At 44.7% G+C, this 18,743-nt stretch overlaps 1 protein-coding gene across 1 annotated transcript; it reads right to left on the bottom strand.

The window, feature by feature from the left end:
- Positions 1–14,376: 14,376 nt before the first annotated feature.
- On the bottom strand, positions 14,377–18,062 carry LOC124660273 (chaperone protein ClpB1-like). Its single transcript, XM_047198090.1, has 7 exons — positions 17,973–18,062; positions 16,745–17,617; positions 16,168–16,310; positions 15,740–16,080; positions 15,371–15,650; positions 15,089–15,286; positions 14,377–14,977 (listed from the first exon to the last, which is right to left on the bottom strand). Exons 2-7 carry the CDS (start codon positions 17,595–17,597, stop codon positions 14,705–14,707), a joined length of 2,088 nt encoding a protein of 695 aa, XP_047054046.1. The 5' UTR covers positions 17,598–17,617; positions 17,973–18,062; the 3' UTR covers positions 14,377–14,704.
- Positions 18,063–18,743: the final 681 nt, after the last annotated feature.

Consider the following 18,743-nt stretch of genomic DNA (forward strand, 5'->3'; position numbering starts at 1 on the left):
AGCAAGTGGTAGTGGGCTACCACCTCTAGATACAACAACTACTTTGCAGTTAGATTTGGTTGATTTGGAGCGTCTGATGATACCTACTTAGTTTTTTTTAGATGCCCGGCTAGTTAGTTGGCATTTCCATTAATTGTGTTGGGTTACCCTAACTGTCTCCATAAATTCCGTCAACTGTTACCTCTCATTACGTGGGAAGCTAATTACGTAGGACTAAAAGCCTATTTGATCTCTCCGTCCTTGTTTTAGGAAGCTATATACGAATTTTAAGGAAACAGATTCACGCCGTTTGCTAGCTTCCTTAGATGCTTTTTTGGTTTCCTTCCTTATGCACTAAACCTGCTTCCAAAGATACTGCAATGTGCTTCCCATGTGGCAAGAATTTGCTTCCACTTATGTGACATATCTCTAATGTAATGTCTTTCTCGGTCTTCTGCAAATTCATGCTTCCATGATTTTGCTTCCATGATAAATTAAACTTGCTTCGATATACCAGATATTTATAATTAAAAAATGATTCCGCTTCAAAAACTACCATGGACTAGAATTGCATCTAACCAAATACAAACTTCCCTGCATTAGAAAGAACCATTATCATGAGTACACGTGCTTCAAAACAATATGGATGTGCTTCCAAGAAATACAAATGAGCTAATTTTTGCTTATGGATGTGCTTCTAAGAAATACAAATGAGCTAATTTGTGCTTCAAATTTCGTATACACAAATTATGCTTCCATGGGCAAACAATCTTTGAGTCCTTGCTTGTGCTTCAAACAAATTCTTTTTTTTTCGATATGGGAGCATTGCTCCGGCCTCTGCATCAATAGATGCACACAGCCAAGTTTTCAAACAAATTCTTAGTTGCTTCAAAATTATGTTTGTCTAGTTACAACGCAGCCAACAAATCGATGTCTTTGGCTCGCAGCTGTTGTGACACGACGAGACAGTGGCACCATGATAGCGAAGCGTGCCGATCTGCTTCCTTCAAACAAGAGATGTGCTCATGAGTCATGTCCACCTAAATTATGGCCCATGAGTCATGTCCACCTAAATTATGGCCCGCAAAATCCCCTTTGATCACCCTCACACGCCAAAACAAGGCGATGTACCAAAACGAAGTCATAAATGAAGACCAAGGATAAAGAAAAGAAAAAATAGGAAATTGGCGCTGTATTGACCCAAACCAAAGCTACCAAACCGACATCGATCACACGAAACTGGCATACCCTCAAAAGTAAACGAAACCGACGTAATAAAAATGAATAAAAAATAAATTATTTATATTACATTCAAATATATTTTTACCTATAAATGTTACAGTAAAATAAATAATTCCATACGAAAAATTCCATACTCTACGCTACTTCAATACAGAGGCTCGCAGCAAAGCTAAGCAGCAACCAAGAGCCGTTGTGCGACCGTTTGCATCCGCGTGGACCGAAAATGCGTCTGCACCCTGCTCCAGCGGGGCGACGCATTGTGTCCGGGGCGTCCGCAGCGACGCAAACGCAGCGCAAATTTGCGGCACGTTTGCGTCTCCGCGGACGCGCCTAGTGTCCACTCGATTCCCCCAAGTCCGCTAGCCGCGCCATCGCCAAGCTGGATGTAATTGGTATTTTGATATTAATACATTCCTCTATCCAAAAAAAGCCATCTCCACCTACCTGTTTTTTTTTTTGCATGCACAGTAAAATCTACCAGTTTCAGCAATCGACGAGCTAACTGCAGGATTAGCTCTTAAAGTACCCACCCAGTTTTTAGTCAATAAAAAAGTTAAATATAGGTAGTCGGCTCGCCGCGCCGTCGCCAAAGTCTTAAGTCGCGAATATTCACGCGAGCGCACGCGCTATTTGTGTGTACTCCATAGAATGGCTCTACTATTTTAGAAGATACTAGGAGGCCTTCCTTATAAACAGCTCTCCATGTTCTTGAACTAGCGAGGTGGGACTATTCTCAGTACCTCAATACTTGTTCAGCCATGTACACTGGTATGGGCCACTGATTCGATTCTGGCTCCCCTCGGTGTTCCCTACCTTTCGGCTCCGCTTGATTCGATTCTCGAGCCGTATCTGGTCCGCCCCCAAATCGAGAACCCTTGCTCGATGTTGGCTCAATTCGGCCGTCGCTGGCCGATTCCGGCGGCGCCTCACCCCGGCGTGACGCCTCCATGAACTTCACCTCCAAAAACTCCTGCCTCAACATCGCCCTGCGCCGCCCTCGCGTGGCCCTTCCCTCGGCTAAACCGTGGTCCCCAGTCATGGCGGCGGTGTGGGGGGCATCCGTTCCGGCTTTTATGGTGGTGGTCTAGGGTTCTTCTTTCGCGCCTACGATGAATACGAGGTTAAAATATTGGGATACGTATTGATTATAGTATTGATTAGGCACAATAGTATTTTAAAATCGTAAAACACTACGATGAATATACGGATACTTACAACCATGCCTGGACGGCCGGGACGACCTCGCAACGCACGTCGTCGAGGGCATGTAAGTGTGTTATTCTTCTCTCTCAAACTCAAAGCACAAACACACAGAGAAGCAGAACGCGAGGTTTTTGTTGACGTGTAAACCTTGCAGCTTTTCTCGTTTCTATTCCCTTTTATTCAGAGTTACAACTGAAGAACGAAAAAGATGGAGAGCAGCTCTCCACGATCTGGTTCGTGCAGCGTGCAGTACCACCTGACTGCTAACTAAACGGGATAAGCCCAATGTCTAGAAAACCTCGACGACTTGATCAACTAACTGACGAAACTGACGAAAGAAACACTACGTGCACAAGCTTACTTGCAAAGTGCAAGCCATCCATGGCGTCATCGTACGTGCACTCCCGAGACGCCGCGCATGCGTACGTGGAGGGCACCGAACATGGCGTACAGGATGTCGTCGCAAACGCCGTCGAGGCCGGGCGCCGTCGTCGCTATCGTCGCCCTCGCGCACGTCGTGGACGCGTCGTCCTTGAAGGTGTAGACACCACGCACGCCAATTAAACGGCTTCGATCGTTTCGTTCCCGAAGCCTTTGCCGGCGTCGTGTCGCGCCGTCGCGCACGCCATGTGCAGAAACTCGCACTGACGTCAACTGCAAAACGACCACAGAGTAGACAATGAAATCGATCGAGCGCATTATTCCAGTTTCGCTTCAATTCTCGGAATTTGGTTCGTCGTCTCGGCTGGGTAGCGCCGGCCGTCGGGTGGGGCCATGCGTGAGGAACTCGCGCCTGCGGCCTCTCTCAGACGGCGGCGTCGAGCCTGGTATCCTCAGTCCTCACTGATCACGCGCGCCGCGGCGAAGCCTGTTCGGTGCGTCGACCACCGGACATCCGATACTACGAATAGGCATTGTGGCCACCATACTTGTGCACCAGAGACTGAGCGTGCTCAACGGCGAGGAGGACATGCCGCTCTTGGTGAGCTGAGCGGCGACCTCGGCGCTGCCGCTTTCCCCTTCATCTGACGGCGAACCGGCGCGCAAGGTATCCGGTACCACCTTGCCGGTATCCACCGCGCGCGCTCAACTGCCCCCTCTCCTCCGGCACCATCTCGCCGGTCTCCACGGATCCAGGAGCGCAGGCACTCGGGCGACCTGCGGGAGCGGCGCTCCACGGCGAATGCCGGTACGGGGACGCTAGAACGCTTGGGAGACAGCGAGCGAGCAGCCGCGTCGTCCGGGCGGAGGCGCCATGGGTAGAGCTGCCACTTCTTCATCGCGCTCACCAAGATGCTGCAGCGGAGGGTAGCAGGCGGGACGTTGTGCCGCTCCAGCTCCCGGACGCGGAGCCACGGCTTGCCGGCGTGGAGCGTGCCATGTAGACCAGGTGCGGCATGTAGGTCGCCTCCTTCCCGTGGTAGTTGCCTAGTTGGTACACGGAGAGCCGCGTCCACGGGCACGCCACCGCCTCCTTCGCGCGCGCTTTCGCCGGCTTATGTTCCCGGACCTGCGGATTTCGATTGAGACTGCGGCATTGGCTAATCAACAAGCGTTAACAACTAGTTTTGTGCAATAATGCTATGTTTACGGACAACTGGTTAAACTAGTCACAATGAAAATATCATACATATGAATATATGATACCAGTTTACGATACAACACCTACAATCCCCATAGTATCATGAATTAATATTATAGTTTTATCGTATTTAATGTTTTGTACAATCTCAATTCAAATATGTGTACATGTGTTTGGCACTAAAATTTCTAGTTTTACATGCTATGCTACAATATCCATCTATGATACTACTTTCACCTCTCTTCTTATTAATTGATGTGCCACATAAATTTTTTGTTTACATAACATGCATGATACTATCTATGATACTTTTATTGTGGCAAGTCTTACGGAAATTTGCTTACGGACGGACGTGGCTGGTGTTCTGAATTTGCGGAGCAACTGCCTAGGGCCAATTGAGAGATGCCACGACCAGTCCGTAAACCTATCCCGTAATATTCTTCCTTACGTACGTGTAGCATTGACCAGCTCTGCGGAGCTTTGTATTTCCTCTACTCTTAAAACTTTGCACCCAAATGTATTTGCAAGACTTTATGTAATGATTTGCTTTGATCACTCAAAGAAAAAAAAAACTAGTTTTGTGTTTTGTGGAATGATTACGTTAGTGTTTTGTGCCATTTCCCTTTAAAACAATCCATGGTTATGGTTTTTTATCCAAAAAAAAATGCCCCAACGAAAGTTGTTGCGTGCGATTTTTCAAAAGGGATGAGCTAAATGGAGAAAGTACATGTCCACTATTTTGTACGCCTCGGTGGACACAATTTGTACGACAAGGTTGTATTCCCTGTAGCATTACATACTTATCGCACAGATTTAATCAAAATATAAACTAAAATATGTCTATATTTATTGAACCAACGGTAATTATTTTGGACGGAAGGGAGTATATGACCCGGCCTCTTATAAAGTTTGAGGACCAAAACATAACGGTTTCCGAGTTTGAGGACTGGATTGCACCTCCTCGATGAATTTGATGACTTTAGATGTATTTTACTCTAGGATAAACCCATAAATGTTTGACATGTTATAACCCTAAAATAAAAGATTTTATTGTGCTAAGCATATACTTCCTCCGATCCGTAATAGATGTCATGGTTTAGCTCTATAGTTCTTTGTTCAGTTCAGCTTTGTACTTCTTAGTTTAGCTCAGTAACGTAGTTCTTGTCTTCGTCCTGCATATTTTGTCTCTATGAGAGGCAGAACGTGTTGATATAATCCAGTCAAAACTGTTTAATTAGTTATACATGTATTACTCTGAATAATTTTTTAGGTGATGAAATCCTTGATATATTTCGGGTGTGCCCGTTAAGACCCGCTTGGCCTTTGTAGGCCGAATAAAAAAAGAGGCCTCTTCTCCCCTTCCTTCTTTCTCCTCACCTGCTCCTTCTCCCTCTCCAAAACCCCTCCCGTTCAAGCTCGCCGAAACCCTAGATCTGGCGAGTTCTCCCTCCCTTCTCCTCACCTTTACAGTATGATTCCATTCCGTGGAACGTTTCTTAGCATGCAAAGCGAAATCCAGTGTGTTTCATTGCAAAGTTGCGAACTTTTCATGTGTGCAAGCTCTTAACTTTTTTCGACACTCTAAGATCCTTTTTCAAACCTCTGCTCCCATTTAAGGAAAAACAATTTCACGTTCTTCCTGAAAGTAAGGGAGGATTAGGAAAGTCCTATTGATTGCTGCTTTCTCCAGACCACCGGGAAAAGCATGAAAAAAAGGCTCGAATGGTAAGATCCCTCCGTCACCCCAGAATGAAAGGGGTGATCTCGTAGTTCTTCCTTCTTTTCAGCATGGCAACGACCCTTCAGCTCGTAGCTCGGAAGGCTGCGCAGTGCGCCGGCAGAACCCAGGAAATATTCTTGACGGCATCCACGCCATCGGCCGGTACCTCAGGGGGACTCCAGCACCACCTGTGCGCAACCCCCATCAGGTTCCGGAGTTGGCCAACCCGGCGGCCGGCAATGAGGTGGTGGTGGCGGTGGCCAAAGGCTCCATGGTCATGTGCTTCATGAGGTGGTTCGTGAGCGGCGCTATCACGGCGGGGATCCTATGGCTTTTACGACGCGAGGATGGAACGCCGGGGGAGGCGGCGGCAACGGAGGAGGAAACAGGGGCTTCGACATAGGTTTTCTGATCTTTCAGATGATGACCATGATAGGCTGCCAGGGCGGCGACAACACCAGCGGAGACGCGGCGGCGGGCGGCAACACAACAACATCGGAGACGCGGCCGTGACCAAACGAGGCGGACGGCGACGACCGTGCCTGAACGATGTGCTGGTAGCGCGGCAAGCTGGCGACCACCACGGGCGCGCGGCAATCAACCAGATCGAAACTGAAAGCTCTGAAACATGTTAATATGGCAAGTTCTGGTTTCAATTTATGCTTGATCTTGGGGAAAATGCACTCGTTAGGTTAATTTATCATGTTGTGAAGATTGGGGAACTTGAGATCCACTATGCTATTTTGTTAGACTGCTCATAGTGGGAGTAACATAGCTAGCAGCATCACACATCTGAATGCATTTTGGTGACATGGCATGTTAATAAATGAAGAAAGAGATTGAGGTGGTAACTAGCTATGTTACCATAACATCACACACCCCAAGGCAAAATGAGTCTACAACATAATAAATGACACAATGCATGACACCACATATAAGTTACTCCCTCCGTCCCAAAATATAAGGCGTCTAAGGATTAGTTAAAAGTCAATGTTTTTAAAGTTTGACCAAGTTTATACACAAAAATATAAATATTTACAATACTAAATCATTATCAATAGATTCACCCTAAAGTATATTTTCTTAATATGTCAATTTGATATTGTAGATGTAAATATTTTTTTCTAAATATTTGGTCAAAGTTTGTAGGGTTTAACTTTTGACCAATCCTTAGACGCCTTACATTTTGGGACGGAGGGAGTACTACTCACTATAAAGGTAATAACCTAGACTAAGTTACTCCCCACTATGACCAGTCTTATGATGCATTCAGTTTATTTTGGTATAGCTTGTAATTACGATGAAGTTCTAATTACAAGCTATACTAATGGTGAGGGATTCCCGCGTTGCTCCATGACTTGATGTGAGTGTAGATTGAGCCGCTGTTCCGTTCGTATGAAGATCATTAACTCCATCGATAGAGTGATGCGCCACTTGCTTAATTAGGAGAGAACGCTGCATGCATGCAGGCATTAGGTCATCTTTCTGAAAAATATTCTTCATTTTAATAAGACATCAAAATATCAAACTTACGGTTTAAACTCTGATAGGCTGGGTAGGCCACTGCCCGCCTAATTATTGAACCACATGTTGATTCTCTTATCCGTGGACACATATAAAATATAATTGGCTATGAATTAGGTTTGCGTTATGAGAATTAATTACGGTGCCAACATTGGACGACCCTGGTCCCTTGTGTAATCAAAAATCATGGGTTATGGTTTTGTGTAGAAAATTCCTCAGCAAATCATATGCTACCTCCGTTCCATAATATCAGACGTTTTGACAACGTAGATTAGTTTGCCAAAATGTCTTATACTCCCTCCGGAACTTGCGTTAAGTTTGTCTAAAAAGTTAAAAATACAAAATACTATTGCCTCCATTTTAAAACATAAACCTTGTTGAAAAGCTAGTTTATTTGTTAAAAAATGTTCATATTTTAGAACGGAGGAAGTTCGGATGAAAACGAATTCGGCATATATAGTCAGTGGTCATATAGCGATGGCTTGGGAAACAATCACATGAGAGGCTAGCCTATAATTTAAACTGTAACGTAAATGCTTCCCGTGGGATTACTTCGTCATCTCGGACTATGTATGTGAAATTCCTTTTGATCCAGTCCAGTACACGTTTAGCAGAATATGATTTTTTCTTACTCACCAGACATGGTTTTTTTTTAAACGGATCAATTTTTGTTAGTCATTTTCATTAATTAGAAGAAGAACATTGCTTAGTTGATTAGAGACAAATCAGCTAAAACCAAACATTACAACACGCCCGAAGAGGACGGTCATGGAACATGACAATCTACACGGCTCTTAAAGCAAATATAAAAGCGAAGCATACGCTACTTTAAACCAGATTTTCGTTCCACTTTATAAGTAAAAGAATAAATCGACCACCACTATAGGTCTGTTAGGGCCATAACACAAACATGCCCAAGGTAAAACCGAAGAAAAACAAGTTGCGATTGGATGAAGTAGAAAGACGGGCGTGCCACCAGTAGGTGGCGAAGCATGCACAGTTGCTCTTTGTCCCTACACAACCGATGCCATTGCTATAAAAAAGATCATGAATTAGATGATAGAGTTAGTCGCATGTTGGATGAAGACCTTTTTAATACGGAAATTCAATTCGGCTCCCGGGTGCGTATGCTCCCTCTACTAACAAAACATATTTCGAAGTGTGGAAAAATTTTGACAAAAAATTCTACATGTACATCTCAATAATATAGGTGTATGCGTCAAGTTTCACGAAAAAATAATATTTTCTGTGGCCTATGTAAAAAAGAGAAAATTTATCCTGTGAAAAGCATTGTTTTCAGCACTGGATTTTGTCTTTTTTACACACGTCACATGATAAGTTCATTTTTTATGAAACGACTTTGTGAGCGTGTAGCACGCGAAGATGTACGTGCGAATTTTTTGTTTCAATTTTTTTGAAATTTCAAATATGTGTAAGATGCATTTTAAAATATAGGGAGCATATGCTCCTCCAAAACACCACTCTAACCATCTTATTACAAACAGTTTAAAAATGAGATTTCATAGTTCGTAGCTAACTAAGAACTAACTTCTTGCTCAGGCAAGTCCTACACCATTTGATTTGTGTCGTGATGCATGCTAGTCATGAGTTGCAACTGAGATTTAATAACATTATCTGATTGAGAACAAAATTAGTTTTCAGTCGAGTGAGAAATAGTCACACCTTTAAAAATCCAAGACGTAACATCAAAAATCAGACAGAGTCGGCTCTTTTTGGTGCCCGGTAACATGTACTCGCTCCGTCCAAAAATAAGTGTCTCAACTTTCACAACTAAAGTGTGTTTAGATACACTTTAGTATGTAGGTAGAAATTTGTTTATACCAAAACACATTATTATGTAGCTTCGTAAACGGTTTGGATCTATCTGGCATGAGCACAACCCGCCCGCCCTAACCTGTGCCGAATCAATCTTGACCGCCGAAGACATCCAGCGGTCGAAAATATTTGTCCGTACGACCATACCGATATTTAAAGCAAACGCCGCCTTCTTCTCCCTCAGCTTCTTCAACCTCGGCGAGCCTGCCTCCGTTCTTCCCCGTCCGATCCAGAGGTTCCTCTCCAGCTTGCGTAAAGACATCTCTTTTCTTCCCTTTCTTCTCCTTCCCATCTCTTGTGCCCAGCAAAAGATTTATTTTTGGACCGCAAAGCTGAGGCCTTTTTCTCTTGATTTGCGTGCAGGTTGCAGGATGGCCACAGCGCTTCGTTTGCTCGGGAGGAAACTCGCCGAGCTCGCGCGCCAGAACCCTGGGAACGTGCGTGACGGCCTCAACGCCATCCACCGCTACGTCACGGGGCGTACTGCACCGCCCGTGCCTAACCCCCGCCGGGTCCAAGAGATGGCCAACCTGACGGCCGGCAATGAGCTCGTGGCGGCCAACGGCTCGACCAGGAGGCGCTGGCTGTGGTGGATCGCTGCCATCGGCGGTGGTCTGGTCGGGGGTGGGGCCCTCCTCTGGCTCTTCAGACGCGGCGGAGACCAGGGCGCCGAGATCGCCAACGCCGTCGAGGACAACGCAGGAGGCGGTGGCGGGGACAACGCCGGAAACGCCGGCAACGCCAACGGAGGAGGAGGCGGCGGTTTCGACCCCGGCTTTCTCCTGTTCCAGATGATCAATGCGATCTGCTGGAACGGCGGGGACAACAGCAGCAACGGCGTCGGGGACGCGGCGGCGACAACAGCGCCAAGCGACGGTCCCAGCGTCAGCAACGGCGGCGGAGATGCGGCAGCAGCCGACGGCAGCAACGCCGGTGCCTGATCGATGGGCGCGCGCTAAAAGTTCGACCTTTGTGACATGAGTTACCGGCTGGCCATGATTTTGCTCGATGCAAGTTCATTCCTTTTCTTATCTGGTATGAAACTCAACTAAATTAAGCTGGGATCTTCCTATGATTATGTTGAACCTGCACTTGTTGTTTTGGTGAGTCAAATTAACCGATGCTTATGGTGAAGTGAGATCGATCATTTTGTGGTGTGTGTCCTGCCTGTGATTATTTAGTGGCTGTGCTTTAGATTATATTCCTGCTTGAATTGTGTGATTTACGTTGTACAGAAGAAGCTAGCACCTAAAGCATGCATATTTTGGACAGTTTAATCTGATCAATCTGCTTGTATCAGCACTGAAATCAACATGGGCATTTTACATGTCTTGATCAAAAAATGGAACCCAATTTAGATGTGAACAGCTAAAGTTGCATGCTCTGTCCTTTAGAAGCTAGGCTGTGTCCTTTAGAAGCTAATGTGTTGCAGCTAATGAACACATGTAATTTCTGCTGCATGCACTGTATTTTGAGAAGCTGGGCTCAAATTTTATGCGTGCATTTGCATGGTGCTTATGGAAATGTGAACAGCCCCAGGTCAGCTTAGTTATGAGTATGCTATGATTTGGACTTGAGCTGCACAGTTCTGTTGGCATTATTCCCTTTGATGACAGAATGAGCATCAACTTTACATTTGTAACTGTTCCGGGAAACAAATCACAGACTGAGCAATTGAGCATCAGCTTTACATTAGAACTGTTCTGAAAAAAAAACACATGATGTTCACCAGCTTTACATGAACTGTTCCGGAGAACAAATCGGAAACCAAGGGAGTATACATGCATTGTGTTACACCAACACCACACATATCTGATTATCCAAACTACGCGCACCTTTTTCAGCTTTAAATATAGTATACATATCGAATTATCAGGTTTACATATAGTGTACATATATCTTCAGTGCCACTGAATGATAGTTTCCTGCACCCTTTTTCCATGGATGGAAGTATAACATGGATAGCTTCGCACAAAGTAATTGTGAAAATGACCAATCCAATACTCCTTAGCTCAGAAGCTGCCAGGTCAATGTGTCATGTGTACTAAAATGCGCAATGACTGAAACTTCAAGCTTCCTATAGTCATCAAAATGTAGCAGGAACCTGCATTTGGCAGTGCAGCATTTGGATTAGAATGTTCATATCAAAAGCAAACAAATGTGGGTAATTACCATAGAGAGTTCACGTAGGAAGTTAACAAAGAAAGACACTTGTCGGATTGACATCTTTGCCAACACAATATAAGATGAGAGCTGAGTATCAGAGGTTTGTGACAGAAAAAGAGGCCAGTTGCAACTGATTACAGAAGTATGCTCCTTTAACGTATTATATATATAGTCCAAATCATCATATTGTAGTGTTTATTACTCTAAGCATTAAATACAGGAAAGTATAGCATCTTAGTATTGCTAGGAAATATAGTATGTACATTTTTATACAACTTGATTCATACGAAGTCATCTACACAAACATCTTATATTGTGGAACGGAGGGAAGAGTACCTTCTGTACTGCAGTGCCATGAAACCAAAGAAACAATAGGATACCACAGTGGCAGAGTCGGACATACATGGCCAATTCTGAAGCATACCCTTCATGTGAGATCCCAATAAGCATGTTGCGATGGCAAGGCTTTAGCTAAGTAAACTTGGAAGGCCCTCGATGATGACCACTCAAAAACATAATACTCAACCCTTCAAAAATAATAATATGCTAGGTTGGCTGATTAGCTTTACTGTGTAGTAAGTAATACTCAACCCTTCAAAACTATGGAAGTTCAAAGAACTGAATGGATATAGTACTTCCACAATGTCGTGATCTACAGAAATCGGAAGTGGTGTGCAGTTGCTGAATTTCTGCAAATCAATAATAGCTTAAATGCCAACTCTTGAACAAATTTGCAGCCTGGCATGTGGACATGGGGCATCAAGGCTTCAGCTGTGAGGGTGGCTAGCTCATAGCACAGGAGGTTGGGTCGCAGCGCCAGGATTTTCAGAGTTGGACTCCATGAATGCGCCGCAAAGAGAGCAAACGGAACGGACTGGCCCGGACCAGTAGGTAGTTTTCCAAATGTATTGTATTTGTCACCTAAGAAGCAGAGTATATTCTCTAAATGCAAGTCCACCACACAAAATGCATACATAACCGCTCGGGTGAACTATATAGCGTTGCAACCTGTATATATATACAGATAAAAAGGCAAAGATCCTCGTAATTGGTAAATTCATTCCAAACAAATTCACATTTTCGAATATGGAAACTTATTACAGTCCCCCACGAAGAGCATTAGGATACACACCATTCATTCTTGTCTGTTCCAATCCATCCCAAAAGCCAGGGTTTAAAGGATTGCAAGAAAACAGGAATCGAGGAAGAGAGATAACTCAGATAAACCTTAATTGGCTTGCGGCAGCAGTGAGCAACTGGTCGACAAGGTGTGCGGCGGAGCTGCCGTGCAGTCCCCGGCCGAGGATGGCTAGGTAGTAAGCGGACCGTACGGATTCCGTTGTCGAGTTCTGAACGGCTGGTCGACGACGAGGCCGCCCGCCGCCGCCACCCATGGCTTGAGGACGTCGCTGCCCCACCCACCATTCGACAAGAAATCCGAGCCGAGCCGCGCCCATGGACTCCCGCCTGTTGCCGCCGCTCTCGAATCGCTGCTGGGCAGGGGAGTAAGGGGCAATGCCGACGCCGGCCGCCGGCGCGACCTAGTGTCCGGCGGCGACGGGGCTGGGGATGGCCAGGCGGAAATCCCGGCCGGCAGCGGGCGCAGGAAAGCCAGGAGCTGTGGGCGACGGAAGCAGGCAGGCGGTGAGTGGTGGAGAGGAGTGGAGGGACGATTCGTTGGCCGGATCGATGTCCATCGGAGGGAGGAAGGAGAGGAAGGTTTGCAAATCCCCGCAACAGATCGACGATGCTGCCCGCCCCTTTGGTTTTACTTAGGAGTATACTAATGCAAAGTAAAATTGCAAAGTAATTTCCCTAAAAAAGAAGATTGGATTTACTAGTAGGAGTACAAATACCAATGAGTTCTTAATTACAACTAGTTTCCCTAAAAAAATAAATCTTACAAGTACCAGTATTTTACTTAGTAAAGCAATTACAACTACCGATCCAAATTATTTATCGCTAATTTAGTATAAAGTTGTACTAAATTCAAGTAATATGGATGTGAGAGAGTAGAACAGATTAGGGATTTCTTTCCCGGGTTGCTCCATGAGATGGCAATGTGTCCCTATTATCCACATAATGGGCGACTAAATCAGGTAGGCGGGTATGTGTAAGAAAATATACAAACCATCGCACGTATCTACATAACCCATAGACAAATGTGACAGGTGGGTCAAGATGGCAATGAGCACCTCTAACTTTGTTGTTAATTTGTGTTTTTTGTTTATGGCAGTTAATGAGGATGTTGTTACTATTTTTTTTGACGTGGATGTTGTTACTATTTATGGTGTGTTGATGTTTTATGAGTATATGTTGGTTATGAGAATGTGTTACATGTATGTAATTTTATTTATGATGCACCGTTGTTTATAATTTGTGACTATGCGTTGTTCTTTATGACTATGCGATGTTGAAGTTGATTTGTCGCAAATATGAGTATCCATGCGTACCCTGAATGTGGCGGGCAAGCTAAGGACTCCATCCATTATGAGTTTGCGCTGTTTGTTTATGGTAATTTATGAGAATGTGTTATTACTTATGACATGTTTATGGGTCTGTATGGGTTCTAATATTGTGATTTTATTTATGATGTACTGTTGTACTCCCCATGTACCAGTTTATTAGGGTAATACGCATTTCGAAAAAGATTTGATCATTAATTTGGTCAACAAAATATGAGATATATGCCGCAGAAATTATAACATTAAATTTATATTTAAAGAAGTTCTCAATGGTATAATTTTCGTAGTATATATCTTATATTTTGTTAACCCTATTAACAGTCAAAGTTTTGCTATTACTCAAATAAAGCAGTATGGAAGGAGTATATAAATATAAATTGGACTATACATATGATGTTGAAGTTGATTTGTTGCAAATACGTCCTGAATGTGGCAGGTGAGAGATAATTATACCCGTTAACGGGTAAGAGTAGCAGGTAAGTTAAGGTCTCCACCCATTACCCAAACCCGTTGGGGGGCATCCCTTGTGGTACCACTTGCTTAATTAGGAGAGACTGCATGCATGCATGCATTATTAAAATTAATACATGCATGGCTCTGTCAGTGCAACGACGTCGATAGCGCAAATAACACGATGGATGAGCTGCAAAAACCTTATCCCACTGCTAATTAAACAGCACAATCCTTACTGATAGACGAACCTGCTGATAATTATGATCACCGATGGTGAGGATTTACGCTACTGCTAAGAGCACATTGCATGGTGCCTCCAAAACCCTCTGTCCCACCAATCATGTGGTAACTTTGTCTAAATTTTGACATGTTTGGTCGGACAGAGTAACAAAAACGTTTTCCCCTCCATGGTGCCATTGGCATATCTTCTACCTCTGCTATTCAGGAAAGTTTATTAACTAGGCCCTCCCAGCTCAAAAATCAAACAAAAAACTAGGCGCTCTATCCAATCCCTGAGGGCTGCTGCGGCACCAGCTAGCAACCGATGGTTCTGTCACTTCCGCCTTCCTCGCCGGCCATGGCACCATCTGTCATTGCCATAACATAACTCTTCTCGTCGCCGGAAAGTTGCACCACCGGACTCTTGCCTCGTGGATCTACTACTTCGTACTTGAGCCCCTTTCTGTCATCCGCAGCATCAATGGAGATCGCCGAGCCTTCACCGGCTTCACCTTTGACCAGCATCTGAGACAGCACCGTCATCACATTCTTCTGCACCCACCTCCTTATGGGCCTTGCACCATACATCTGCGAGCATGCACTGTTACCAAAATATCCAACGGAACAGGAAAACGGAACAGGAAAATCATGGTCATACGAAAACAGGTTTTGGTTAGTTTGAAAAGAATCTGCGCTTACTGGGTTATATGACTCTGATAAAATGACGTCCAACGCAGCATCACTTGCAGATAGACAGATGTTCTTTGCAGCTACCCTTGAAATGACACTCTTCATCTGAATTCTCACAATCTCCTTCAACTTGTCAGGCGAAAGAGGCTCAAATATCACAACCTCACTCAGTCTGTTCAGAAATTCAGGCTTAAAGTGTCGATGAACCTGCACCATAAGATACATATGGCAGTCAATAGGTCACTAGAACCTTAGCAGCACACCATCATATGACAGTCAGTATTCACAAACCTTCGTCATCACAAGGTCTCTTGCAGATTCCATTGTGCTTTCTCCAGCCATTCCTGCTGTTAGGTGCTCTGCTCCTAGGTTTGAGGTCATGATGATGATAGTATTCTTGAAATCTACGGTCCGACCTTTGCCATCAGTCAACACACCATCGTCAAGGAGTTGAATAAAAACGTTCAGCACCAAGGGATCTGCCTTCTCCACCTCATCGAAAAGGATGACACTGTATGGGCGCCTCCTGACTTGTTCAGTTAGTTGTCCAGCATCTTCATAGCCAACACAGCTTCAACAATTTATAAAATAAGCATTAAGATCAGTCAAATTGAACATCTACTATAATGGTATGATCAAACATTACACAAATTATTAAACCTTGGTGCTGCTCCAATGAGACGTGCCACAGCTCCAGACCCAACATATTCAGACATGTCAATGCGAACCATCGTCTTCTCGCTGCCAAATAGTTGCTCCGCAAGAGCCTTTGCAAGCTCTGTCTTTCCAACACCAGTCAATCCTAAGAAGAGGAATGATCCTATGGGTTGGCCAGGATGATCAAGGCCAGCCCTGGAACGTAACACTGCTTCTGCAACCAGATTTACCGCTTCATCCTGGCCAACAACTCGCTCATGAAGTCTGTCCGCTAGGTGGATTAACCTGTCCTTCTCATCTTGATCAAGCGCAGTGACAGGAATTCCGGTCCATCGGCTCACAACCTTCAAAGGACAACATTAAAATTTGCAAGACAAACATATACCATTGATCAAAACAGTACACACAACTCATTGGAAGAAAATGCCTACTTCCGCGACATGATTTGGCGTAACAATGATTGTTTTCTTCACAGCGTCCACTTCCTCTTCTTGATTGTCAATCTGCATCATTTTTTTTGCAGTAGAACACGCCCCATCAATCAGATCAATAGCCTTATCAGGAAAATGACGACCTACAGTACAGCCAACAATAAAACCCATCAATAGTGTATGACATAAATATCCATTTTTGTCAATCATGAGTGGAACTCAGCAGAAAAGAAACATCGCAGTGCAGGTTACCATATTAACTTGTGCATATGCTGTCATGAACTTATTAGAACCTTAAACATGATTCATAAATTATTTCAACTTCATGTATCCAAGGCAACTGAGGTACTCTAGTGTGATCATTCATACCCTTTAATCTAACCATAACCAATTAAACATGTATTTCTTTTCATTATATATAACCTTTGTCCTGAAATATAAGCCTTTTTAGAAAGCTAACTTAGCTATCTAAAAAGGCTTATATCCTGGAAAGGAGGTATTACTTGCTAAGTGGCTAGGTGAGGTTGTGCATCTACTAATCACCTCAAGAAACAATAGGAGTAACTTAATTCCTCACCAGTGATGTAGCGTCCAGCAAGCTGTGCAGCAGCAACAACAGTGGCATCTTGGATTTCCACGCCATGGTGCTGTTCATACTGCTGCTTTATGCCCTGCAGAATGGCAATGGTCGCCTGCATGCTCGGTTCCGCAATATGCACTTTCTGGAACCGTCGTTCAAGTGCACCATCGTTCTCAATGTACTTGCGGTAATCATCAAAAGTCGTCGCGCCCACACAACGGATACGACCACGAGCCAACGCCGGCTTCAGCATGTTGGCAGCATCATTGGTTCCCCATGGGCCACCGACGCTACCGGCACCAATCAGCATGTGCATCTCGTCGATGAAGAGAATTATTTTGCCGCGTGAATTCTCCGCCTCGTTTATTACTTTCTTTAAACGACCCTCAAACATACCACGTAATATAGTTCCAGACACCATCCCCCCAAGGTCAAGCTCCAAGATACGAGCCTCGGCGAGCTCGGCAGGAACCTTGCCGGCAGCAATGCGCTGTGCGAGGCCCTCAGCTATGGCCGTCTTGCCAACCCCTGGGGCGCCAACGAGTGCAGCACAGTTCTTGGTCTTGCAGCAGAGAATGGAAATAACACGATCAATCTCATCATCGCGGCCGACCACCGGGCCGCATTTGTTGCCTGTCAGGTAACGTCCGTATGTGCGCAGAGATGACTTGCGGTCCAAGTAGCACCAAACTGTCCAACACAAACCAACACCAACTCCAAGGAAGACTACAGGTTCGATCTCTTGCCACACCTTATACATATGACTCTGGGCCTGTGATAGCATGACTGTTCCTATCCCATCTGGCGCCTTAACCATTGTCCCCAGCAGTGGATCGTAGGTCCTCCCCATATCCGAGCAAAAGCCCCTACCTGAACCAGCGAAAAGAATGTAATTGCTTCATGATCGAGTACAATTATCAAACTTCATACTGCATACACGGTGGAGTTGCAAATCAAACTTTTTTGTATATATAATCAAACTTTTGTATGTTTGGAGGCAGGTTTTCATGATAACCAAGGCGAATTCAAGTTGAGACAGAGAGGCATAATCCTTTAGACTTAAATACGGAGTCACTATGCGATTAGACTTGTTACTCTTGATTAACACTGAACTTAAGTACATACAAAATTCCCCCGAAAAAAAAAAATACTAGCAAAATTGGGATTAAGATCGAGGGGCAAAAAGTACCCTTTTTTGACTAAAACAAACAGGAGAAAATTTTACCTCTCCTCAAGTCCTCCGCGCCGCCTGATCACTCCGCCGTTGCTCGGCCCCCGCCCAACCTCGATCCCTCGCCGGCTGGATCTGGCCAGGGGCTCTTCGGCCGGCGCAGCTCCGCCGCTGTCTCGCAGCACTCGCCGCCTCGGTCTGGTCAGGTGGGCTCCTGCCGGCGCCGCCCGAATCCCAGTCCACCCCTCGCTGCTTCGTCGCTGGCCTGCAACCCTCGTCGCCTCTTTCTTTTTCGGTCTGGTCACGCACGCAGTAGGCCCTCCAGACTAGAGACTGCACGAAGCCCGGTTTGAGTACCAGAGAGCCCAAGTATCAAACGCCCAAGGTTTGTTTCATCCGAAAAAGAGTACCGCTTGATTTCATCATCCAAAAAGGAGTCGGCTTAATTCCCTATGTTTAATTTTGTAATTGATTTGCTAATACTCTCTTTGAACTTTTAAAATTTATAAAAAATTAAATGTATTTGCATGTTTAGTGTCTAGATACATTTAAATTTAGAACAATCCCCGACATATATCCTGAGATAAGGGAGTACTATTCTTTTGAGAAATTTAATAATGTCACAAGACTGTACGAGCATTGCATTTTTCCAATATGTTTTCATTTGTTATTGATACATGTTGGGTATGGGTGGGGCGCCTCCGAATTTTGTTGGTTTTGGTTGAATTTGGTCCTTTTTTGAATTTTATTGTGTTTTCAACCATTGCACAAAAAGAATTAGGCGCAGTAAATACACTTAGGTATTACAACTGAAGCACATAAAAC

This window comes from Lolium rigidum, chromosome 6, assembly GCF_022539505.1.
Source record: "Lolium rigidum isolate FL_2022 chromosome 6, APGP_CSIRO_Lrig_0.1, whole genome shotgun sequence".
Taxonomy (NCBI): Eukaryota; Viridiplantae; Streptophyta; class Magnoliopsida; order Poales; family Poaceae; genus Lolium; species Lolium rigidum.